Source organism: Dromiciops gliroides, chromosome 2, assembly GCF_019393635.1.
Source record: "Dromiciops gliroides isolate mDroGli1 chromosome 2, mDroGli1.pri, whole genome shotgun sequence".
In the NCBI taxonomy this organism is placed as follows: Eukaryota; Metazoa; Chordata; class Mammalia; order Microbiotheria; family Microbiotheriidae; genus Dromiciops; species Dromiciops gliroides.
The window spans coordinates 137,313,442-137,339,356 of record NC_057862.1 but is presented as its reverse complement, the minus strand read 5'-3'; the positions used below and the strand labels follow the sequence as shown (position 1 = coordinate 137,339,356).

Sequence of the window (25,915 nt, the reverse complement as noted above, 5' to 3'; positions counted from 1 at the left end):
TATCCAAGATTTCATGTCTTTGATTTGCAATGATGCCACAGCAGCTCATCTGAACTCTGAGCCAGACCTTTTATAATGTAGGTCCTATGATTTATAGTGGAAAAAAGCCATCATTCTAGAGATCACTAACTCTATTGGTCAACATGAATGAAGTATAGATTCAAACAGAGTAACTTCAAGAATATATTCTCACTTGTCTTGCAATTCCTCATCTTAATTTGGATAATGAGAAGACAAGTCTTGAGACAACACCATTTGCCTTTAAGAAGGATTGACTTCTTGTGATTATAAAGTGACACACTGAAGGATAAATGACCTGGCAAGTCTGGGACAATTTCCTCCACTAATTTGCTCTCGGATATCCTTAGCGCCCTGAACCATTCTTTTATTTTGATTGATTGTTTGATGGTGATAAGGTAAATTGGTGATGGTTTGGTTTCCACTTCATACATTCCTCAAACTCTACTAATGTAAATGAAAATATATTATTAGAAATCAATATATGTTGTATTTCCTGTGTTTTGCCAAACCTGTTGGCAATACCTCTTTACCTAAGTATTATGAGCAGCAGAAAATATTCCTTTAATTTTAGTGACAGGTAATGGTTAAGGTGTTTTCTTGTTGTTGAGTCATTTTTCAATAATTTCTGACTCTTTGTGACCCCATTTGGGGTTTTCTTGGCAAAGATACTGGGGTGGTTTGCCATTTCCTTCTCTAGCTCATTTTACAACGAGGAAGCTAAAGCAAACAGAATTAAGTGACTTGCCCAGGGTCACACGGCCAATTTACTAGTTTCTCTGAGACTGGATTTGAACTCATAAAGATGAATCTTCCTGATTCCAATCCCCATACTCTATCTACTATACTACTACATGCCCTGGTTAAGGTCATTATAAATGTCAAATTTTTGGCTCATTCAAAGGTGTTGTATATGGAGTTGATTGTGAACTCCATATACGAGACAATCTCTTAACATATCAATAAATTGGCAAACATACATAATATTGAAGCAATGTGGAGCATCCTCATCAGTCTATTGATTTTGAATATAAATTTTAACTCAGAACAAAGATTAATGGTGATGGAAAGACATATGCTTTCATTAGCCCTACAAGTTCATCGAAATTCTTTATGGACTACAAAAAGATATTATGGCATATTGTTAAGTCCCTCACACATCCGTTTAGAGTATTTTGTCTTGCAGAAGCATATACAATGTAAAAAATTTAATTATCGAGCTAACTGATATAAATAAGATTAGATGGTATTTTTATAGTGCTTTCAATGTTTAGAAAATATTATTTGATTCCTACAACAACCCTATGAGGTAAATGCTGTTATTACCCATAGTTTATAAATGAGGAAATATAGGTTGAGATTAAATGACTTATCCAGGCTCTCACTGCTAGTTAGTGTCAAAAGCAAAATTTGAATCGAGTCTTCCTTAATCAACACCCAAAAGTCTACCACATTTTTTATTAGCATGTCCCATACGGGCTATTCTAAACACAAATTTACTTGGGTTCCAGAAAATGAAGTCATACTGCCTACATTTGAGTGTTGGGTTGGTATCAGTGACAGACAAGGGTCAAGTGTTCTGTAAAACAACGGCATGTGCATATATATTGAAAGACTAAAGCCTCTTAGGGGCATGGAAGAAATCCTTGGCTTTTTGAAATCTACAGCAGTGGAATACCAGCCCATTTCTGGCTAATTTTGCGATACTGGAAAGGCTATAAAAGAAAGGTTTGGCAACAACAGACTATGCATTCCAAGGAATAGTCTAAGGCTTGAGAAGCTCATTATCACCAAGCTGACCCTGGAAATGATGAAATTATGGTCATGGTAACCCATGTCTAGTTTTTTTTTAAAGTTTAATTCAATAGCCCAGACTAGACAGAGGTGATTCTCTCCAACTTTAGTTATTATAGCCAAAACTAATAAACTGCACCAATGAAAACTGGTGCAACTTTTTGTTTGTTTTGTTGGAAAGTGACAATTTCTATGATTAATTCTAACAGCTGTAGACCACTAAGATAGTATCATCTAATGAGAGCACAGTTTCAGTATATGCCAGGAATCCTTTGCAGGTGTTCTATTTTGACTCTGTGGCTGGCTTTAGGTCATTCTTATTGTGAAAGATATAATGATTTCTAGGAAGATTGTGATATTGGCTTATTATATAGGTGGGGTGCTAATATTTGATTACAAAACACAGTAAACTAGTGGCCAGAATTGCCCAAATTATAGTTCATCATGACATCATGAAATAACCAACTTGTTCTCACCTCAAGCATGATTCTAACCTTCTTGGTGTTTGGCTTCAATGGGAGGCTATATGAAATATCAGTTTTACCTTTTTTTGTTATTACAATAGTCATGTGATAAATCATGTCAACTGAATATAATTATATCTTTTATGAGGAAAAAAGAACCAAGTAACATGTATAAAGTGGAGACTATTTCAGAGATGAATTCCTTCTTAGGGGCCTGAGTTCATTTGGAACTTTAAAAACTTAGTTGGTCATAATTTTAACATACGACATGAAGGAGAATGTTATATTATCAGACATTTGCTCTACTTACATGACTTGAAGCTATATGCCAAATCTAAAACAAGTTACTCAAGATTTTGAATTATGAATGTCTGTTATGTTACATGCTTAGAATTTGGTTTGAATAAGTGAAAGTAAATATCAATGGTAAAAATAAAACAATGAGCTAGATTTGCCATTAAAAAGATAAAAAATATTTAAAATTTTACTTATAGGAAACCTTTGCAAATCTGAGGAATTTACCATGTAATAGTTAAAGAAAATCTTTTTTAAAAGGACATTCTGTTTATAGAATTACAGAATTCTAGAGCTATGTGGGACTTTAGGAATTATCTAGCCCAACCCCTTCCTTTTACAGATAGGAAATAGGATCAGAGAGATTATCATTTTATTAGGTTATATAGCTTGAAGATCCAGTTACAGAACCTGAATTCTCATGTTCTTTCCATTATACAACATGATGCTTATCTGTAAAGAAAAAAAAAATCCCCACACAGAATAGGCAGTAAAATTAAGATAATAAAGTAGTGTTTGTTGTACACAGATGAAATTATTTTACAGTTCAGCATGATTTAACATAGTTCTAAATAATATCATAGGTAATAGAGTGAGACTCAGGCCCTGTAACTTGAATCATGGTGGAAGGAATTCACTAGTGTTTCATAGTCCTAGAGGAGACTGAGTAGTGGTAAAAATGAGTGAAGGGCAGGGACAAACAGAATACCATCAAGAATTTGTATTGATACATTTATATATATATATATATATATATATATATATATATATATATAAAATTCAAGATATGCAGTGGAAACAGTTGCTCTACCACATCAAGAAAGTAATGGAAATTGATATCACCAATTTATATTGTGAAATCAAGGCATTATTTCTATAACATCAGACTATAAGCTATATATATATATATATATATATGTTAACAAAAATGACCATAGTGTAATACCATTGGAATTTGGGAAAACAGAATATAATAACTCAGTAGTTTATAATAAATGAATCATGAATATATTCATACATGGTATCAAAAAGAGATTCAAAATACTTCTGCACATTAGCTTGGAAAGAGTATGTAGATAAAACTGTTAAATTTATAGGAGGGGGAGTGTGCAAGGTTATTTGTTGGGTGTGACCAAAAGTTTTATTGTGATGATTCAGGATAGAATTATTACCCCTAAAAAGTATTGCATACATATAATGATGAAAAATTTGGCAATACATACAGATTGTGTCTGATGTGGCTTTGTAGTGCAATGGAACGAAGTATGCACCACTTTGGCTGCCATGGATTGCACTCATATAAATATTACAATTTAATATTGCTAAAACCACACATAGCAGCCAGTCCTCAAATGTGAGTTGATAAATTAACATAGTATGTAACATGTATGAATCTAAGAAATATGATATATATGTTTGTCAGGGTACATATATATATTCATATATGTGTAATATGTATGCATATTGATGTAACCACTTCAAGATGTACTGGGATAGAGCCATAATAACAGACCAACAATCTTAGCCAGATCAAACATTCTGCTATTTGATAAAACTAATAATGTAGTGGAACTTATTGTGCCAGTTGTTTTACTTTGTAAAAACATCAAAAAACTTATACCCTTTCCCCCTAAACCAACAAAACCCCCTCAACTTCCAAATCGTAAATGAGCTCCTCTGCTGAAGGAGTTAAAGTAGATGTGTAAATAATAGTGGCTAGCATTTATGTGGGGCTTTAAGATCTGCATGTCATCACATTTGATCTTCTTTGTGGCTTAGTGCCACAAAAGTTTTATGCCTGAGGGAAGATTCGAACTCAGGTCTCCTTGGCTACAAATCCAGCACTGTATCCACTTACTCTAAATATTGGTCTCAAATGAGAGAGCCTAAAAATAAAGGCAGTTATCTTGAAGACGAAGGTGATTTCATGTATGGACATCTAAGGACATCAGAGTTGTACTGTAATTGTGGTGTCAGTTCAAAAGTCTATTTTCCAGGTCCCATCTGTAAACCTACTTTGTTCACAAATTTTCCTACAGTTAGAATATGGTACAATATAAAGAACCCTCCTTTTCTCCCCCATCTATTTTTTGTTTAGGGTAGAGAGGAAGTGGATAGAGTGGATACAATTTCTGCACATCTATCTAGCTACCTCAGTACTACAGAGTTTAGAGAAAATATTCAAGAGACAACTGAACACACCAGATATGTCTTTCTATACTTCCTTGTATGCTTCACAGGGATAGGCATTAGAACTAGACATGTGATTTCACTGGTTTAGGGAACTCTGTGGTAGGGAAATTCCTTCTACCAATATAGTTCATCATCTTCTGTGTAATTTATAATCTTGGAGAGTTGTTTTGAACACTAAGAGATTAAGTGACTTGCCCAGGGTCATAATCCAGTATGTCAGAGGTAGAATCTGAATCCAAGTCTTCCTGGTTCCCAAACTAGCTTTCCATTTACTATGCCACACTGACTCTTTTTGTATACTTCATATCTATCATTTTAATTTCACTATATTAAATCAATATACCATAATTACATACCAATATAAAGTATTCCTATAATTGAACATATAAGTTGTCTCTATTTTTTTTATGATTACAAATAACACAGCTCTGAATAGTTTTTTTTTTACAGCTATGTTTTGGGCATAGGATCCTAGGTATGGTTTGAAAGCTAGGACATGTATTTTGCTTTTATTCTGTATTTACGTATTGCTGTCCAAAGTGTTGCTTCTAGTCTGCAGTACCATCAACAATTTCCTCATAGCCTTAACAATATATTTTTCCACCCAGTATGGTAGGTTTAACATGATATCTTAAGGTTGCTTTGATTTGCATTTTCCTGATTATTAGGGAATTTGATCAACTTCTCATGTGGTTATTAATTTTGTACTTCTTCATTTATAAATTGTTTATTAACTTTCCACTGGAAAGCATGTATTACTAGTCTTATAGATTTCCATATATATTCTGGATGTCACACCTTTATCTGGCATATTTGATGCAAATATTTTTGCAGCATTTCAAACTATATAATTTTTGTAAAATAATCCAATAATTTTATATATCTATGTTATCCCAGACATTAAAGTCTTTTTTCTTATAGTAGCACATGTTTCTGTGTCCCAAAAGAGAAGTAGGAATTGATTTCATCATTGAAATAATTTGGGAGTGGTTTAGAAATGTATCATATGTTTTTGATTAGGTATGATTTTTTTGATTAGGTATTAGGTATGGTCAAATGAGTTGGCTGCAAGTTAATTTCCAGAATTGCTGAAAAGTATGGTATAGTTAAAAGATCATTGGTGGGGCAGCTAGATGGTGCAGTGGATAAAGCACCAGCCCTGGATTCAGGAGTAACCTGAGTTCGAATCCGGCTTCAGACACTTAACACTAGCTGTGTGATCCTGGGCAAGTCACTTAACCCCAATTGCCTCACCCCCCCCCAAAAAAAAAAGATCATTGGGCCAGGAATTAAGAGTTTTAGAATGAGATGGGCCACAAGCTAACTATGACATCTTGGAAAAAGCATGGTTTATTGGAAAGAATATGAAATTTTGGCTAAAGACATCAAGGTTTAAATCCTGGCTCAAACTTACTAGCCATGACCAAAGACAAGTTAGATAATTTCTCATCTTCATTTTAAGAAAGAATACAATGTATAAGAAAAAAGAATGTTGTATTTGGAGCCAGGGGACCTGAATTCAAATTCCATATCTATGTGTAAATTTGGGTAAGTCACTTAATCCCTCCGTGCCTCAGTTTCCTCATCTATAACATGGGGGGTAAACTAGATGATATTTAAGGCCTTTCCAAATTCTAAATCTATGATATGTCAAATCACTTAACCTTTCAAGGCCTCAGTTTCCTCATCTGTAAGTGAGAAAGTTGGACTAGATAATGTCCAAGGTCCTTTATAACTTTAAATCTCTGTTCATTGGGTTTCAATAACAATATCTGTGAAGAGGTAATTGAGCATCATAATCTTTAAATGTCTCTTTAAGTTTTAAAAATTCTTATTCTAAGTATACATACCTATTGATTATCTTCACTAAAGTGTGACAATAGTTCAGATAATTTAAAAACATGCAACCTTCAAATAATTTATTTTTGCCTTTGTAGTGAATTATTTTTTCTACTGTTTTGTTATTTTTCTCCTCATACTTCTTTTAACTTGCTGTAGAAAAAGATGGTATAGTTTTTTTGTTTGTTTGTTTTTTTGGTGAGGCAATTGGGGTTAAGTGATTTGCCCAGGGTCACACAGCCAAGTAAGTGTTAAGTGTCTGAGGCTGGATTTGAACTCAGGTCCTCCTGACTCCAGGGCCGGTGCTCTATCCACTGCACCACCTAGTTGCCCCTAAGATGGTGTAGTTTTAAGAACTTTATGAACCATCTTGTGCCCAAAATGGTAGTATTATTTTTTGTTTGTTCAATTACACTCTGTTTAATTTGCACAAGTATTTCAAGGATCTGTGATTTTAATTGATGTGAGCATTCCTTTAACAATACAGTTTATAACCTCACTTAGAGGTTATAACTTAGGAAATAGTCTTTGAAAGTTGCTTGACTGGAAAAATTATCACTTTTTCGCAAATATACCTCTCTGGACTAAGAAAAAAATCCTCCCACTAAACGCAAATTCAAAACTTTTCCAGTCTTTTTATCACTTGCCAGATCATGTATTACACTGATAACCTTTGAGAGCCAAGGTAACTAGTATCCTAAGATAAAGCATTGGATAAATACTTTAATGAAAATATAAAACTGCAAATTGTTTACCTGGCTTTTGTGGCAGTTTTTTATGGTCTTAAAAACTATGGCAAACTCAGATTTGAACTCCAGCATGTATATTGTTAGAAATTTTTATTAGATTACACATGCCAAGTCTTGAAGAAATACCTTATTTCTGAGAATCTCAGAGAAGTTTTTTCAAGTATAATCAGCACTAATTTAAAAAAAAAATTCTGAGCTCAAACTCAAAATGTCTACCTCAAGGTCATGTAGCAGATTGCTAATGGGGTTCCCCTTATTTCCACTATGAAGACTCCCATTTGGTCCTGCTTCTTCTTTAAATAATATTTTATTTTTCCCAATTACATGTAAAGATAATGTTTAATATTCATTCAAAATTGAGTTCAAAATTTCTTCCTCCCTTCCTTCCCACAACGTAGTAAGCATTTGATAGAAGTTATATATGTGCAATTATAAAAACGTATTTCTACATTAGTCATGTTGTGAAAGAAGAATCAGGCTAAAAGAAAAAAAAAACCATGAAAACAAGAAAGTGAAAAAGAGTATGCTTCGATCTGCATTCATACTCCATTGCTTCTTTCTCTGGAGGTGTCTAGTATTTTTCATCATGAATCCTTTGGAATTGTCATATTGCCGAGAATGGCTAAATCATTCAGAGTGATCATTGTACAATATTACTGTTATTGTAAACTATGTTCTCCTGGTTCTGTTAATTTCACTATACGTCAGTTCATGTAAGTTTTTCCAGGTTTTTAAAAAATCAGCCTGCTTGTAATTTCCTAAAGCCCAATAGTATTCCATCACATTCATATGCCACAACTTCTTCAGCCATTCCCTGGTTCATGGGCATGCCCTCAATTTCCAATTCTTTGCCATAACCAAAAGAACTGCTATAAATATTTTCGTACAAATAGGTCCTTTTCCCTTTTAGCCTGCTGCTTCTTGATTGCCCTCTATATACATTTATTGTTGAACAATCATTCATTCATTTGTTCTGTACCTTTTCAGAATGATTTATATGGTCTAGCAAAGAAGTGTAACCAGACTGTACAGCAGGTTGAAATATGGTTTAAGAGACGGCGTAGTCAAGAAAGGCCTTGCAGACTAAAGAAATTCCAAGAAGCTTGGTAAGAAGGAAGCTAGAAGCATGAAGAGTTTTGTTGTTTTGTACACATGTACATATCCTAAAGGTTAGGATATCACCCACACAATTTTTTTCAACCAATTCATCTATTCAAGGGGACAATGCTTACTCAGTTTACTAACTTATAATTTAGAACTCTATTATCTTTTTTGCAACCACATTACAGTTGTCACCACAGATATATGGGGGAAGTTCTGTTTTCCCTTCAGAATATAGGTAAGGATGACATCTGCTTTTGTCTGAATAAGATACTTAACTGATTATCTCTATGTGGATTAAGAAGACTTACCCTGTCATATTTGAACAGGACAGTCAAGTTGGGCTAGGGCCTCAAGTTGAATTCTGGCAACTGAGACATGTACTTTAATAGTTTATTAGGGCAATATATATATATATATATATATATATATATATATATATATATATATATATATATATATATATATATATATATATATATATATATATATATATATATTTTTTTTGTGGGGCAATTGCGGTTAAGTGACTTGCCCAGGGTCACACAGCTAGTAAGTGTTAAGTGTCTGAGGTCGGATTTGAACTCAGGTACTCCTGAATCCAGGGCCGGTGCTCTATCCACTTCGCCACCTAGCTGCCCTTAGGGCAATATTTTAATAGCTTATCAGGACAGATTTTTAAATCATTTGTTATCACTTTCAATTTTTTAATCACTTTTCATTCACTGAGTACTTATTAACTACTCAGCTCATGGATGGAGGTGAAATTGTATAAGACTTGGTCTCTTTTTTTAATATATAGTCTAATGTCAAGACTGAATTAAGACAGATAATGTTTACATAGTCTGTGACTATGTAAAGTGGTTTAATGTGAGCAAAAAGTACAACAGGAGTCCCTTTGTTCAATAGATGTTTATTAAATACTTAATTGTGGCTTACACTTATCTGGAGGTAGATCATGAGCTGGGCCTTGAATGAAGCATAGGTAGAATTTGGATAATGGGGACGAGAAAGTGTCCTACATGAGGGGAACATGTGCAGAGGAGTTGAAGTGACTTAGATGTGCTTATAGAATCAATAGTCAACAAACATTTATCAAGCACCCCATGACAGGCATCGTGCTAAACTTTGGGGATATAAAAGAGAGACAAAAATAGATAGTCTCTGCCTCCAAGGACCTCACAGTCTAATGAATCATTAAGAAGATTTGTCAGACTAGAGTGGAGGGTTCAAGTAGTCAGAAATAAAGTTGGACACATAGGGTCAAAAGTCTCTTGTTTGCAAAAAGATGGGAAGGAGTACTGTATCCTAAGTAAAGGGATTGAAAAACAGCAAAAGAGATGAAAGATTTATATCCAACCCTCTAATCTAGAAAACAATTAATGAAGAAATCTGAATATGGTGAATTATGTTATCACTTCTACTAGTGTACTTTATACAATCATTTAAAGGCTTACTAATCAACTGACCCATAATTTAAAAAAAAATCATTCTATTATTGCTCCATTTGATCAGTTATTGAGTACAGTGATGCAGAAATCATTTATATAGGGGCACACAGCCTTTTTGAATTTTTTGTAACCACATTTCTTTTTAAAAGCATTTTGTTATAAACTTCTTTTTAAACAACATGAACTCAGTTATACATACTTTTACATTTAGAATAATTTACATCAGAAAATGAATTTAATATGCAGATCACCTTACTAACACCTAAATAGCTAAGTGGCTCAGAGAGGCCTGAGTTCAAGAAGGTAGGTAGGAAGGAAATAAGGAAGGTAAGCAGGAAGGAAAGAAGGAAAAAAGGAAAAAAGGGAAGGTAGGAAAGAAATAAAATAAATAGGAAGGAAGGGAATAAGGACGGTATAAAAGATGGAGAAAAGTAAGGTAGGTAGGAAAAAAAAGTAGGTAGAAAAAAAGGAAGGGAAAAAAGAAGGGCAGGAAGGAGGGTAAGAAAGACAGAGAAGGAGGGAGGGAGGAAGAGAGGTAGGGAAGAAAGGGGAAGAAAGAGAGGAAGAAGGAGGGAGTGAAGGGATACAAGAATTTATCAAGTGCCTACTATGTGCCATGCACTGTGCTTAGCACTTTACAAATATCTTATTTGATCCTCACGACAACCCTGGGAGGTAGGTGTTATTATTATCTCCATTTTACAGTTAAGGAAACCGAGGCATACAGAGGTTAAGTGGCTTACCCAGGGTCACAGAGCTAGTGAATATCTGAGGATGAATTTAAATAGGTCTTTCTGACAGCCAATAGTTCTATCCAAAGCACCCCTAGCTGCCTCTAGAGGGATTGGGGTGGGGGGGTTGGAGAGGGGAAGAGACAAGAAAAATGTTGCAAATGGGGTTGGTGCTACTCACTAACTCCAGGGGATGCAGGCAACCATGGCAACTTGTACCATCAGTCACCTGGTCACTAGCTCCCTCTGCTTGGTTCTTACCTGGTCACAGGTTTGTTTTACTTCGCTTGCTGTTGTTAGCACTTTAACTCTGGTCTTATCCTCCGGTCTCCCATGTCCATGCCTCTTGCCATACATGGAAGAGTAAACATTCAATAAACGTTAAGTAAACACCTACTAAGTGTCAGGCACTGAGCTAAGCTCTGAGGATACAAAGAAAGGTAAAAGTTTGGGCTCCTGAGTAGCAGTGTTTTCCTCTCCATGAACTGTTTGCCCAATACGCAGGTTTCTGAGGTATAACCCCTCTTTCCTTCGCAGAAGTTGATTTATGATCAACAAAAACCACAGGAACTTGCAGGATGATTAGTAGTGTCTGCCCAGCCCATTAACAAATCTTCATGGTAACAACTCAAGGGGATAGGCCAACCCAAGTTAAAATTGTAAAATGAGAAAATTGGACTAAATGGCTTAAGTCTCTTTCTGCTTTCATTTGTAGGACTCGGCCATCAAGTAGACATCTCTTGATTTACTAACATGTACTCAGAAATAAGCAGAAATTTTCCATCATGTCAGGGCAGGTTCATCCTTGAATTACATTTATTCTTCTTCAGCTTTCTTGATAGAATTCACACCCTCAATCTAATCCCAGGGCATTCCTCATTTCAATCCCAAATTTTGTTTTGTTTCAATTAGTCTTGACTTGGATGTACATTTGTTCTCTTTAAACTAAATGTTTTTCATCTACAAGTCAAGACAGTAAGTATTTATGAAGTACCTGCTATGTGCCAGGCACTGTTTGTAGTGCTGGAATATCTAGAAATAGATATTTACTGCAGAAACACATTGTAGTTTCAAAATCAACCCATTCAGTGTCAGTATATTAAAAGAATGAAAAGGAATGGATAGGGTTTCTTTACAACCCTGTCTCTTATATTCCACTGACAAACCTTTTGTGGTTCTGTCAAGGCCATCTTTCAATGTTAATTTCCTTCATTCTGCCCTTCTCCCACTGTCAGTTTCTTAAAGATTCAAGCTTCCAGCCACTTTTGACTTGTCCAGAAAAATCCATGTTTTTCTTCTAATTTAGTCTTATCCCAATAAATATAGGAAAATCACATTTTACTCTTTTGAGGTGACCAAACAGATGTGGGGCTGCAAATTATGACTTTATTGTTATGAATCTTGCCTAATAAGGGTTATCCTTTCACATTATAATCTCTTGTACCAGCCGGAGTTTTCTTATTTATTCAAATCATAGTTGGAATAAATAAGAATAACACATAGAAATATTCCATGAATGCAAGCTCATTTCATACGCAAGTGTAAAAGCAAATTGAGGGGCAGCTAGATGGCGCAGTGGTTAAAGCACCGGCCCTGAATTCAGGAGTCCCTGAGTTCAAATCCGGCCTCAGACACTTGACACTTACTAGCTGTGTGACCCTGGGCAAGTCACAACCCCAATTGCCTGCAAAAAAAAAAAAAAGCAAATTGAGACAGTTTTAAGACCTCATTTGGAAACTTTTAGACAGTTCTCCTTTGGGACATTTACTTGGTCCTTATAATTTTTCTCTCATGGAAGAAGAAAACGAGAGATAAGACTAAACTTTAGATTTCACTGGGAGAAATAGGTTATATGTGAAGAAAGTTTTTATTTAAAAAAACTGCCTTGGGTATATAATGTAACAATGATATTATTGGCTAAGTCAAAATCCTTTTCCAGATATTTTTATGCATTATCTTAAATGAGTTTGTTCTTGTTAGGTAGAAAAGATTTCCTTCTCCTATTACCATTACAAAGAAAGTGTGAGTCTAGAACGACAGTTAAATAAGTACTTAAAATAGCAAATTTGACAGTGTAAAGAATACTTGAAGGACCTTCATTCAAAAGTCTCCTTTTTGTTACTAGTTTAGTTACTTTGGGAAAATTACTTAACCTCTTTGGGCCTCAGTTTCCTCCTCTCTAAAATTAAAGTGTTGGGCCATATGGCCTCTGAGATCCCTTCTGACTCTAGGTTTATGATCTTATGATCCTGGGAACTGAATTCTAATTTTAGCTCAATCACTAACTAGTAGTATAGATGTAGAACTGGAAGCAACCTTAGAAATAATTTAGACTAACCCCTTAATTTTATTGATGTGGAAACTGAGTTCAAGAGAGACTGTGCCTTGATCAAATTCATATAGACAGAAATAAGTAGCAGAGTTAGTATCTGAACCCACATCTTCTGATTCTAAGCATAGCAATCTTTTCAGTATACCATGGTGCTTCAGTGTATCTCTTTTCTCATATGAAAAATGGGAGGATTGGACTAAATGGATCTTTAGGGTCCCTGCTAGGGCTAACATTATTACATAATTCTCTGAATAAATACTTTCCTTTATTTTGGCAGCTGGAGATTTACATTTTATTTATTCTTAACTATTGCTGGAATTGGATTTCTATATGATGTAAGTTATCTTTTTAATATCTTTCATTAGACTCTAGTCTTTTAAAATGTATGAGTTTGTTATGATATAGTTGTGTCAATATGGTAGCCAACTTTGAAAAGCATTTTATTGGGATTCTTAAGAAAAAATAAATCATGTTAGTATATTGAAATACTTTGAGTAATCTGTGATTTCATTGATGTGGATACTCTCTCCAAGATGTAGATCATCATCCATCCAGGCCTTCCTTGGAAGGGCTGATAAAGAATTTGCTTAATTATTTCAGAAGTGACATCTTCATTTAAGTCATATTTTAGGAATAGTTATTCCCTTTGTACTTTAAACAGAGCTGTTGGCTATATTGGTAGTAGTGTATTATATATGACAGATATGCAGATATGCAAAGAGTGAGGGGGTGGTGAATATTACAAAATGTATTAGACATTTCAGTGCTGTTAAAATGACATAAAGCACTTAGCACAGTGCTTGATGTCTAATAGAGAGTGCTTTGTATGTAATTAAGTACTTAAATGTTTTCTGGAATTTAAGAAAAATCTTTTGTGATAAAAGATTCCATTTGTGCATTGCTAATTGCTTTCCCTCTCCCCTCTTTCTATATTTAGAAACCTTGGCTCTATGATCTGTGGGAGGTTTGGAATGGCTATCCAAAGCAGGTAAGCCTAACTCTTTTAGTATCAAAACCAGAATCAGCCTTGGGCAAAACTGGAAAACTGGCAAAGTTAGTCTTTAATCCTGCAATATCCCCTTTCCCTTAAGGCATCCAGTGCCCTCATGTTGCCCCTCAACTGACTTGGACTTTTATATGGAGAGCCCCCCACCAGCACTATGGTAGTCTCTAGCATTCCCTTTTTCTCCCCACATTATTTAGTGCCTTGGACTCTTTACCAGGTAACAATGAATGTTAATAAGTTAATAAGGTAAATTAACTCATGTTAATATGTAACATATAGTGCCTTAGTTCAGAAAGTTCTTAGCTGTGGGAACTAAAGATGCTGGTACCAGATGGATGGAGAGAATATTCTTGGTCAGATTGACTTTGCAAAGTCCCTCAAATTATGCTACATAGGTGACTGCCTATTCTGCCTATGAATAGGGCTAACCTCAGTTTACATCTTAGTAGATGTTTTTGAGAGACAGTGTGACACAGTAGAAAGAACACTGAATGTAGTCATAGAATTTAAGTTCAAATCCTGGCTGACATTTAAATACCTATGAGATCTTGGGCAAGCTATATAACTTCTTTGGACTTATTTTCTTATCTCTAAAATTAAGGAGTTGGACTGAATGATCTTGGATGTCTGTTTCAAGACTATTTGTGATTTTATAATTTTATAATAGTAGGCTCTAAAGACTACCTAACATCTTAGGAGTTTTTAGTCAGAAACTATACCACGATGTTATTAAGTTAATCAGTAGAAATTTGTGAGGGGTAAGGAGGGATGCTACCTTACTTAACATACATGCTTTTGACCTTAAATAATAGATTTTTAAAAGTTGCTTTTAGTAATCACTTGATAAATTATTATTAACAAAGACAGACCTTTATTTTTTATATACTTAATCTCTATAGAAGTAGTATGTTTCCTGAATTCCACAGATAATACCACTAAATAAGTAAATTGTTTTTATGTATAAAAAAGTAATGGAATATTTTCTTTTTCTTAGCCATTGCTACCATCTCAGTACTGGTACTACATTTTAGAGATGAGTTTTTATTGGTCTCTGCTGTTTAGTCTTGGATCTGATATCAAGAGAAAGGCAAGTATCACTTGTAAAACCTCTTTTTTAGTGTCTTCAAAACTTGTAATTTAAAATTTACATTTCCAGACATATTAAGTTTCATAGCTTCTCTGCATATTATAGTAATATAGTATACTACTAATTATACTGTTAGTTTTCTTTCTTCTTTTAGTAAATATTTGATAGGGAAATGATAGTGATTTGACAGTGGAAATACTACCATGAGGTATTCCATTACTATTGGCTTGTACCTTCAATATTATTGTTTTCAAAAGGCAAAATGTCATTGACTAACTATGAAAACACATTCTCTAGTTGGTCATAATCTTATATTTACTACATGATTATCTTTGAATTAATCAGAGTACTTTCTGATTACTTGGAAAAAACCTTTCTGATCCTTCAGAAATTCTTTTGATGAAATAACTGTCAAGTATTACTATCTTTGCTTTATTGGCAGAGAAACTAAGTCATAGAAATGTTAAATTATTTCCTTAAGATCAGTCAGTGGTTCCCCTTTGGAAGCAATAGATTTCCTAGTTCTTACTGATGAATCTGCCAAACTGTACATATTTGATCATATAATCACTATATCTGACTGAGAATATTGTAGATTCAGATCATATATATATAATCTAGGGTTGTGTGTCAGGTGCTACATTCCAAGGAGAAAGTGGATTTGTATCCTATTAGTATTTAAGCAAATGTTAAGGAATACTAAGTGTAGTTCAAGATCAGGAAGGAAAAACCTAGTTGAATTAACCATCTTTGTGTTGTTTGACTGTGGGAGTATGCTTTAGTATTTCTGTCATGAAGAGAAAGCTTGTAGCAAACAAGAAAGAAGAAAAACCTGTAAAAATGAACCCTGGGAATATTCTTTGTTGATATTACTTAACTTACTTGGTATTTATAATAAAGCAAGACTCCCTAAATGGGTGATGGAGAAAAGATAAGATGTGTGTGTATACATATATATATATATATATATATATATATATACAATTAAAGTGATATTTATAGATGTACACACATACATTGATGAAAGTTGATGAAACAATCTGATTCTATATGTATATACACAAACATATACATAATATACATATAGAACATGCCTAGTGTTCTAAGCAGAGGAATAATATGATGATAATGGCCTTTCCTAGGTGATTATTTGCTTGTCAGTCTTGGAATTCATTTATTTATCAATCTATTTTCTTACTTGCTTAGGATTTTCTAGCCCATGTAATCCATCATCTGGCTGCTTTAAGTTTGATGTGCTTCTCTTGGTGTACTAATTATATTCGTAGTGGGACATTGGTGATGCTTGTCCATGATGTTGCTGATATTTGGCTTGAGGTAAAAGTTTAAAATTTTAAACAAATATGGCTTCTTGTATTTTTATTCCCAACAAAATATTGCTTATGAGTCTTTTCCCAATTCTTCATTTTTATTCTTATTCAATAGTAGACACAGTACTTCCAAGAATTTTTAACTTTTTAGGTCTCTTTCATGGGCCCTTTTGATCTATTTACTTTTTAATTATTTCTAAAGGCTCATAGATGCAGATAGACAAAAGCAAGGAGGACAGTTTGGAAGAGGTTTCATTTTGGTTTTCAGTTTGTATTCAGGGGCAAGCATGTTACATTGGAAAGAATGCTTGATCTAGAGTCAAAAAACCTGGATTCATTTCCTAGGTAGTCCTCTTAATACCTATATAATCTTTGGTAAGTCATTTAATCTCTCTGGGCCTCGATTTCCAACTAGATTTACTATGGTGTCATTTCTAGCTCCTATCACCTTGAAGACTGCATCCCTACTCTTACAAATTAGCATCATAAAATATCTAAGAATTTACTATTCCTTTTTTCTTTTCTTTTCTTTTCTTTTCTTTTCTTTTCTTTTCTTTCTTTCTTTCTTTCTTTCTTTCTTTCTTTCTTTCTTTCTTTCTTTCTTTCTTTCTTTCTTTCTTTCTTTCTTTCTTTCTTTCTTTCTTTTTCTTTCTTTCTTTCTTTCTTTCTTTTTCTTTCTTTCTTTCTTGCCAAGGCCAGTCTTTTGGTATGGACCACTTCCCTACCTTGTTGATATGCGAGTCAGGGGTGGTAAAATACAAATCCTTACTCTTCAAATGTGTTGCATATTTGAACTACTGTAAACTCTAAAGAGCTTTTCTGGCTCGTGCTATATTTATTTAAAGATGACCTGTATTCTAGCTCTCTCTACCCTCTGTGGTCTACTTCTGTTCCTCATCCAATATGAAAGCACAGTCTACTCCCTGAAACCAAAAGAAGACAGATCAGAAGAAAAGTCAGTTCAGGTGTTAGCAACTAAAATATCTAACACAATAACAGGTAGAAGTGATTAAAGTGGCTGCCAAATAATAACATCAGTGAACCTTGATAGTTAACCTTCCATAGCACATTAACTTTCCTTCTGCACTAAGGGACTTGTCAAGAGTTCTCTCCAGTAAGTACAATGAACTTGAACAGTATGTGTTAACATAAGACAAACAAGAACAGATCCGTTTTTGAGGGTTGATTTCAGTATGCAGTAGGGATATGAAGAATACTGCCTCACTCCAACCACAGTGAGAAGAGCACCGGTGGCAGGATGTGGTAAAGCATGCCCTTAATCCCTGATTCTGGTGAGACTGAGGCTGATGGTTTGCTTGAGCTCAGGAGTTCTGAGCTGCAGTGGGCTAAGCAGATCAGGTGTTTGCACCAAGTCTTGCACCAATATAGTAAGCTCTGGGAAGTGGGGTAGGAGGTGGTATCAGGCTGCCTAAGGTGAGGGAAGCTGGCCCAGGTTGGAAATGGGGCAGGTCAAAGTTCTTGTGCTGATCAGTAACTGGATAAGACTCATAAATAGCTTCTGTATTTATTACCTGAGCAATATAGGAAGACCCAGACAAGGAAGGAAGGAAGCAAGAAGGAAAGAAGGGAGGGAGAAAAAAGGAAAGAGGGAAGAAAGAAAGGAAGGAAAGTGGAAAGGAAAGAGGGAAGGAGAGAAGGGTAAAAGGAAAAAAGAAAGGACAACTTCCTATCTCTGCAGTCAGAGGACTTGGCTTCCAACTCTAATTCTAATACCATCTATGTGACCTTGAGCAGATCACTTAAGGTCCTTGGGTATCAGTTTCCTGATCTATAAAAAATGAGAGGATTAGACTAGATGGTCTATGAGGTCTATTTTAGCTCTCTAATTCTATGTCCTATGCCTACTGTATCCTATTTAATTACTCTCAGGCCCACCTACCATATAATTTTTCTCTTAACATCTTTTGGTCTCTTTATGTGTTGAATGGAGATATTAAATTCATAAATTTAATTATTCTAAAGCTGCCTCTGCAAGTGTTGTTGAAAGTTTTTCTGTTTACCTGTTTCTGAATGAATTCTCTTTATTTTGTTTCAGTCTGCTAAAATGTTTTCTTATGCTGGATGGAAGCAAACATGTAACACTCTATTTTTCATCTTTGCTGCTGTGTTCTTTATTACCCGCCTAATAATTTTCCCCTTCTGGTAAGTAGATCAAAGTTATTTGCTATCATATTTCTGTGAAATTTAATTTTCCTCTCCTTAAATTTGCTGAGTTAGGTTATAGCAGGATGTTCAAGTCAAAGAACTACATCACCTTTCTTTCCCTAACAGAATACTGATTTCTAGCTATGAGGAAAAATGTATGAAAAAAGATGGAAGGAAAAGTACAAAGGAGTTTTTTTTTAATTAATCATGGAAGCAACTTCCCTTGAAGAATCCTTCCTACCATGCCCCAATACAACATACACATCTCAAGCCACTGTGGAAAAAAATCTAGCATTCTAGTGTGAGAGATAGAAAATGGAAGTATAGTCTAGGAATGACAGAAATTGGGAGCACTGTGGAAAGTACATTAACAAAGGAACATGTTGCAACAAGTTCTTATGTTCACTCTAGATGTTCTCCCTTAATGAACACAGATCTGTCTGAGAATCTTGTAGTTTCTCCATTTGCTCAGATTAGAACATCAGCATATTTTCATAAGATGTATTTGCCGTTGGTCATAGATGTAATTGAGATGTTATCTTGATCCAGTCATAAAGCTTGTCTGCATAGGGATCATTGCCAAAGAAGGAACTGTTCACCTAAGCACATATATGGAAAGTGGGAAAACAAATATTAGGATTGGCAGAGAAGAACCAATATCTTATCTCTCTTGAAAGCCTTTCCTCTCATAAACGTAATTCTACATGTGTATCTTGGCATAAATCAAAAAGACACATTAGTAGTAAAGAAGCCACAGGTGATTTGGAGACAACAACCAAAAACCATATTTTTGGTCCAGCACATATTTTCCTCCCAACCTAAATGTTGGATAATCTTAGCAGATAGGTCATTGCTGTTATTGGGTTTAATATTTAGCTGGCAGGAATGGCATTCAAGGACACTGACTTGCCACATAGGATTAACTCTAATTGGACATTAGTTAGCTTTGAGTGTTTTCTGCAACACTACAGCATGTAGTCACTGAATATTCTGTAGAGGACCCAGACATTAGGATGCTTTCGAGCACTGTCACTCCCTTCTCCACAACCTCTCTTCCCCCAGTGAAACAAAAGTGTTTTGTTAATTATTCTTAAGTATATTGATTATAATAGAGATTTTCTTTAGGGGTTTAAAGAAAATTAGAGTTCAGTCTAGAGTAAAATTTGGCACACCTATTTTAAGTGATACTTAGTGATCGCTGAGGTCAGATCTTGCGTAGGAGAACAAAATCCTATTTGGATGAAGACAAAATAGAGCTTTTAAAGTGACATCAAATTCAGAAAATGTCTGAGTTTTATTGTCAAATCTCTTATTAAGATATGGTTTTGGTGAGTCTCTACGTGTTTAGATTAGTGGTTATTGTAACACAAATGATGTTACCTTAACAGTAATTTTAACTTTGATTAATGTAGACAATATTAGCATTATACTGTTGTTTATGATGAATACGTGTATGTCTTGATGATACCCATGTTTATAAGAAAAATACTGATTTTTAACTAGCATCTATATATCTATATGTACACACATATATGTATATATATGTATATGTATATATGTGTTTCCCTTGGTATTAAATCCTATACTTCTTTCTTTTTTTTTGTAGGGCAATGAGGGTTAAGTGATTTGCCCAGGGTCACACAACTAATAAGTGTCAAATGTCTGAGGCTGGATTTGAACTCAGGTCTTCCTGAATCCCTAAATCCTATACTTTTAAACCCCAAACATCTATAAAGGCTCAGCCATTTGCCATGGTTTCTGGGCTTCAATTTGAATTACTAAAGATGCATCTGGCTTATTTTCAACTGGTATTTGCTTATGAACCTGCTTCAGAATGTAGTTCTCATCAGTTCTTTCTGAGCTTTCTAGGAGTTTAATCTCTATGAAATAGACTTTGAAGTCTTAAATGACCTACAGGATTCTTGTCGAAGTCCACTGAGCCTTACTGAGAAAGTATTTCATCTGACTGCAGAAATTTTAGAGAAGTCAACATATTAAAATATAGATACTTGGGGGCAGCTAGATGGCGCAGTGGTTAAAGCACTGGCCCTGGATTCAGGAGTACTTGAGTTCAAATCCGGCCTCAGACACTTGACACTTACTAGCTGTGTGACCCTGAGCAAGTCACTTAACCCCCATTGCCTGCAAAAAAAAAAATATAGATAGATAGATACTTTAAAGTTCTTTTGGAAGGTTCACCATGTTATAATCCTGGAGTTTACTAGTCAGTAACTCTTGGGGACTTTTTTCTACTGTAGGCCATTGAGCCAGACTAATTATTCCTTCTATTTTTTCCACTGATCTGTGGCTTTGCAGTTTATGAAAAATTGCATTGGTCAGTACAAAAAGAGAATTTTTTTCTCCCCCTTTGTTACCTTGGCCCCACACATATGTATAAAATGACTTTTGTAGTCCTATATATCATTTTAGGGCAGTTCATCTGGAAGAATTCACTTTGGGGGCACTTATTGTAGAGGTTTTAGAGGGAATCTGCAATGTAGTATTTGATTCCCTATTCCAGCCCTGATAATAGGGAAAAAATATATGTAGGATGAGAAAGGATCCTAGCTGACCAGTGCTTTTTCCTAATTAAAATTGTTCTTGAGGACTCAGACCCTTGAGAAAGAAAAAAAATATAAATATTGTCTCATAAAATAACATTTTATTTGTTTTTTTCTTTCCTTTTTCTAAACCCTCTTCACTTTTACTGTACTGTAATTTTCTTCCACATCTCCTTCTCTGCATGCACCCTAGTTTCCCGTTCTTTCTTCTCCTTCCCCTTACTGGCAAACATGCCATTTAGTTGGTCCTCACAATAAATAAAAATTCTTTACATTATTTTTCTAAAAGTTTTTGGGCCTACCAATATCAGACATAAAGGTAATTATTTTAATTTAATTACTTAGTAGCCTACTTTCTTCATAACCTTCTATTCATTAATTAATGAGTATACCTCTGGGGGGGGATTTTTATTTGTGCTTATGTAGCATGGAAACAATATCAGGGAATCATAGTGTGAACAAAAAGTCCATCCAGGCTATTCCCCTGACGCTGGGCAATGTTGCTTTATAATATCAGAGAAAGATTTATTAATCTATTCTTAAAAAGTTTCTTTGAAACTATTTCATGAACTTTGTAGTTTAAAGTTTTTTAAATACCTAAAGTATAGCCTTTGTGTGGCAATTCTGGCCCATTTTTTTTTTTTTTTTTGTATTCTTAGGGATATAAGACAGCTGGGCACCTTTCGTACTTTAATTATTCATACATTCGTAAATTGTTATAAATTTCTGTGCTCTCCATATGTTGCTAAAAATGTAAATTGCTTCCAACTCAATTGATAGTCAAGGTAGTAAGTACAATGGAAAGGGCACTGTATTTGAGGTCTCATTAACCTGCTACTTAATACCTGTGTGTCTATTAATAAGTCATTTCACTTTTCTGGGCCTCAATTTTCTCATCTGCAAAACGAGTATGTCAAACTACATGATCTCTAAGGGATCTTCCTGCTGTCCAGATTTGCAATCACTTTCTTTCCATAACTTTTCTTTTTCAATTAGAAAAAATTGTAACATTTTAAAAAAGTGACTTGAGGCAAGGAGGCATTAAGGCTATTGCAATAATGCAGGCACGAGGTAATAAGGGTCTGCACCAGAATTGTCTAAATTGAGAGAAGAGGACATATGCAAAATGCTGTGAAGGTAGTCTCAACAAGATTTGGTAATGTATTAGATGAGTGTAAGTGAAGAATCAAAGATAATCCCTAGTTTGTAAACCTGGCTTATTGTAGGATAGTTGTGTCCTGGAAAATAATTGGGAAGTCGGGAAGAAGGAAGAGTTTAGGTAGAAAGATTATACGTTCTCTTTTAGATATGTTGAGTTTGAGATGTTTATAGGACATCTTGTTTGAGATTTTGAAGATGTAGTTAGAAATGTGGGTCTGTAGCCCAGGAGGGAGGTTAGGACTGGATTATAGATCTTGGAATCGTATGCATAGTCATGCTAACTGAACTCATGGAAACTGCGATCACCAAATGTGATAATAGGAAACAACAACAAAAAAGAAGATGACCCAGGACAGAGCCCTGACCCTAACCTCTCTTAATAAAATAATGGATGTCTTCACACCCTTTGTTCTTCTAAATTTTGAAAAGTAGGGATTAACAATAATATAATGATGCTCCATCAACCGAGAAGTCAGACTTCTGGCAACCAAAATTACCTAGAAATGAGCCAAAACATGGGTGGGAGTGGATTTTCTAAGTTTGAATATCTAGATTTAAATTAGTAATCCCGTTTTACATGCAATTTTTAAAATTTAATTTTTCTCAATTACAAGTAAAAACAATTTTTATATTAATTTTTTTTTAAAAATGGAGTTCCAAATTCTCTTTCCCTCCTTAAGAAGGCAAGCAATTTGATATACATGTAGATTATATATTATATACAATTGAAATAAAAAGTTCTAATAAACTTAATTATTTGGTTTCTGACCCTGCTATAGATTAGAAGCAACAAATCAGAAGAAGGAGGGGCTTACACAGAGAGCTGAGAAAGGATAGTTCTCAGCAGTTGATGGACATTCATGCCTCACTAGTCCCTATGGCATTACTGCATTACAACTCCAAAAGAAAGCATTCTATTTTAATTTACCTTCCAGGATTCTGGAAGAAAGTGTCATTTCCTTTGTTACTTCCTAGAAAAAGTATTGTTTCCTATGAAATATATGCTACAGATAGAGAGGTGATGAGAGAATTTATTGTGTTTCTGGGAGGGAAAAAAGTGCTTATTTTCTTATTTCAAATATATAAATGAAATTGCCTGATATTTTTAAAGGTGGGGCATTTCTGTTGGGATAAATTTCTCTTTTCCTATTTTGTTTTTTAGGATTTTGTACTGCACAGTGATTCTACCTCTACATTACCTTAAGCCTTTCTTTTCATATATTTTCCTCAATGTGCAACTCTTGATCCTGCAAGTCCTTCACCTCTACTGGGGCTACTACGTCCCTGAAATTCTCAGAAAATATGTATTGAGAAAGGTAAGTTGCTTTCCCTCCAAATTGCATAGCTTTTTGTTATATGTAATTTTTAAAACTTGTCAGTGTTATGGGAGAAATATCTTCTCTTTGAATTCATGTGGTAGATAGATTTAAGTGCTGCTGAAATAAATCTGTCACAATGCAGAAATTTTAAAGGTTAGAAAACCTAGATTTTATTCTTGTTCTTGAGCATAGGTTCAAATCTCATTAAAAACAATAAACCTGAGCCCCTATTAGGATTCTAAGAGGGTGTCTTATGGACAAAATTTCATCAGAATGACAGAGAAATTCCAGCTAAAGTCAGAGTTGAAATTAGAGTCAGAGATGAAATCTTGTACATTCCTTTTAGGCCACAAAGATTAAAGAAAAGATAGATTCATAATCCTTTTGTTCCTTCAATGTCATAAAAATTGAATAAACTTAGTTAAAAAACAGTTGTAATCTCATACATTCCCTATGGAAACAAACCCAGTTAAGCAGATTCTTTGGGTAAAATATGTCAGGTTATAGATTAAACACTGAGTTTGCAAAATGCTACACTTACAAAACTACAAGGCTTTTAAAGAATGGGCTAATTGAGAGGAAGGGATTTAAAGTCATGAAGTTGGTGTCAGGGAAATTCTCCCACAAATAAAATATTTGGGGGGGGGCTATTAAGATTTTGTGTTCTTTTCTCCCTGTTACTTGGCTTCTTATCTCAGGAATGTTAAAGAGTCTTCTTTTAATTCTCTATTATTCCATGAGTCTGATTCTGGTGATTCTGTTAATATTAACAGAAGACAGAATTTCAGTTAACTAAAAGTTGCAGAAGAAGGCCCTGAGCTCTGAATAATAAAAATAAAAGAAATGAAAAAAAATTTAAAAGTTCCCATTACATCAGGGAAAAGCAACAGTGAAAGTACTCTTTTAGTTTAATTGCCATTTTCTAGTTAATTCTCAGTTCACGGAAAAAACCCTCTTCCCTCCTCCTTTAGAGCAGTATCTTCCTAAAGCATAGAAGCGTCATACATAAACCAATCTAAAAGATGTTTTAAGACCACTTGGATTGCAAAACAAATGATCATTATAAATTTCTTTAAGAGTCAAAATTCTTTGCCAACCTTATAGGAATTGCTTTTTCAGGTCTCTTAACTAAAGGTAGGGTCTATAGGTTGTATTTGCTCTTTTTCCATTTCACTCTGTAGCTATGATGATCCACTTTTTTAAAACTGAAATTTCACAGCTCCATCTGATATACTCCATTTACTGAAATGATTCTTTGTATAAACTTCAGGAGGCTGTTGATGGATTTTTGTCAGCATTAAAAACAGACTTCATCTGGGAATTACAAAACTGGGAGAAAATTCATTTTTAAAATAAATGCTCACCATGTCAATGACAACTTATCTACTTTATATTACTACACATGTCTAAAAGAATGCTACACAAAGTTATTTCTGGATGTAGTACATTGGTAATTAATATTAATATGGTTAACTGACCTTTTCACTAACTATGTTGTTAGTGGCTTTTCTGGATTTAGTAAAGGTGCTATGAATATAAATGGTTCATTCTTTGACTAGTGAAGATCTTTCAGGACCTTCATATATTTTTTGTGAGTTTAAATTTTTAATCATTAAAGATTTTAGATATAGTTGGAGTTTGTTTCCTTCCAATCCCAAGATAGACAGGCTTGCCATATTTGTAGATGGCATCTGAAGATAGGAGGGATATCTAATATGTTTGATGACAGTCACCATTTTTAGAGAAGGGTAAGGAGAGATGTATATAATAAGAATTATGATACTTGACCTAGAAGGAAAATCCTAAGTTCAATGACAACAATACAAGTCCAGTGTAAATTGTGACCTACTAAGTTTATGGGCTGTAGGGGAAATTACTAGCTCAGTTGTGTTTTCAGTCATTCAATTATATCTAACTCTTTGTGATACCATGGACCATAGCACACCGGGTCCTTCTATCCTCCACTATGTGTCAAAGTCTGTTCAAGTTCTTGTTCATAATTTCCATGAAACCCTCTATCTCATCTTTTGCTGTCCCTTTTCCATTTTTCCTTGAATCTTTCCCAACATTAAGGTCATTTCCAGTGAGTTCTATCTTCTCATTTTGTGGCCAAAGTATTTAAGCTTCAGCTTCAGTATTTGACCTTCCAGTGACTAGCCTGAATTAATTTCTTTAAGTGTTGACCAATTTTACCTTCTTGTTGTCCAAGGGACTCTCAAGACCCTTTTCTAGCATCATAGTTCAAAAATGCCAATTCTGAGGTGTTCAGCTTTCCTCATAGTCAAATTCTCACAGCCATTCATTGCTACTGGAAAAATCAT

General features: G+C 34.5%; 1 protein-coding gene across 1 annotated transcript in view; it reads left to right on the top strand.

Annotated features, from left to right (window-relative positions):
* The window catches only part of CERS3 (ceramide synthase 3), a 69,833-nt gene that overhangs the window by 9,219 nt on the left and 34,699 nt on the right, over window positions 1–25,915 (top strand). The window contains 7 exon segments of the mRNA XM_043987401.1: window positions 8,339–8,457; window positions 13,244–13,301; window positions 13,904–13,954; window positions 14,967–15,059; window positions 16,266–16,394; window positions 18,444–18,550; window positions 23,438–23,591. Coding sequence (XP_043843336.1) covers window positions 8,339–8,457; window positions 13,244–13,301; window positions 13,904–13,954; window positions 14,967–15,059; window positions 16,266–16,394; window positions 18,444–18,550; window positions 23,438–23,591 — 711 coding nt within the window.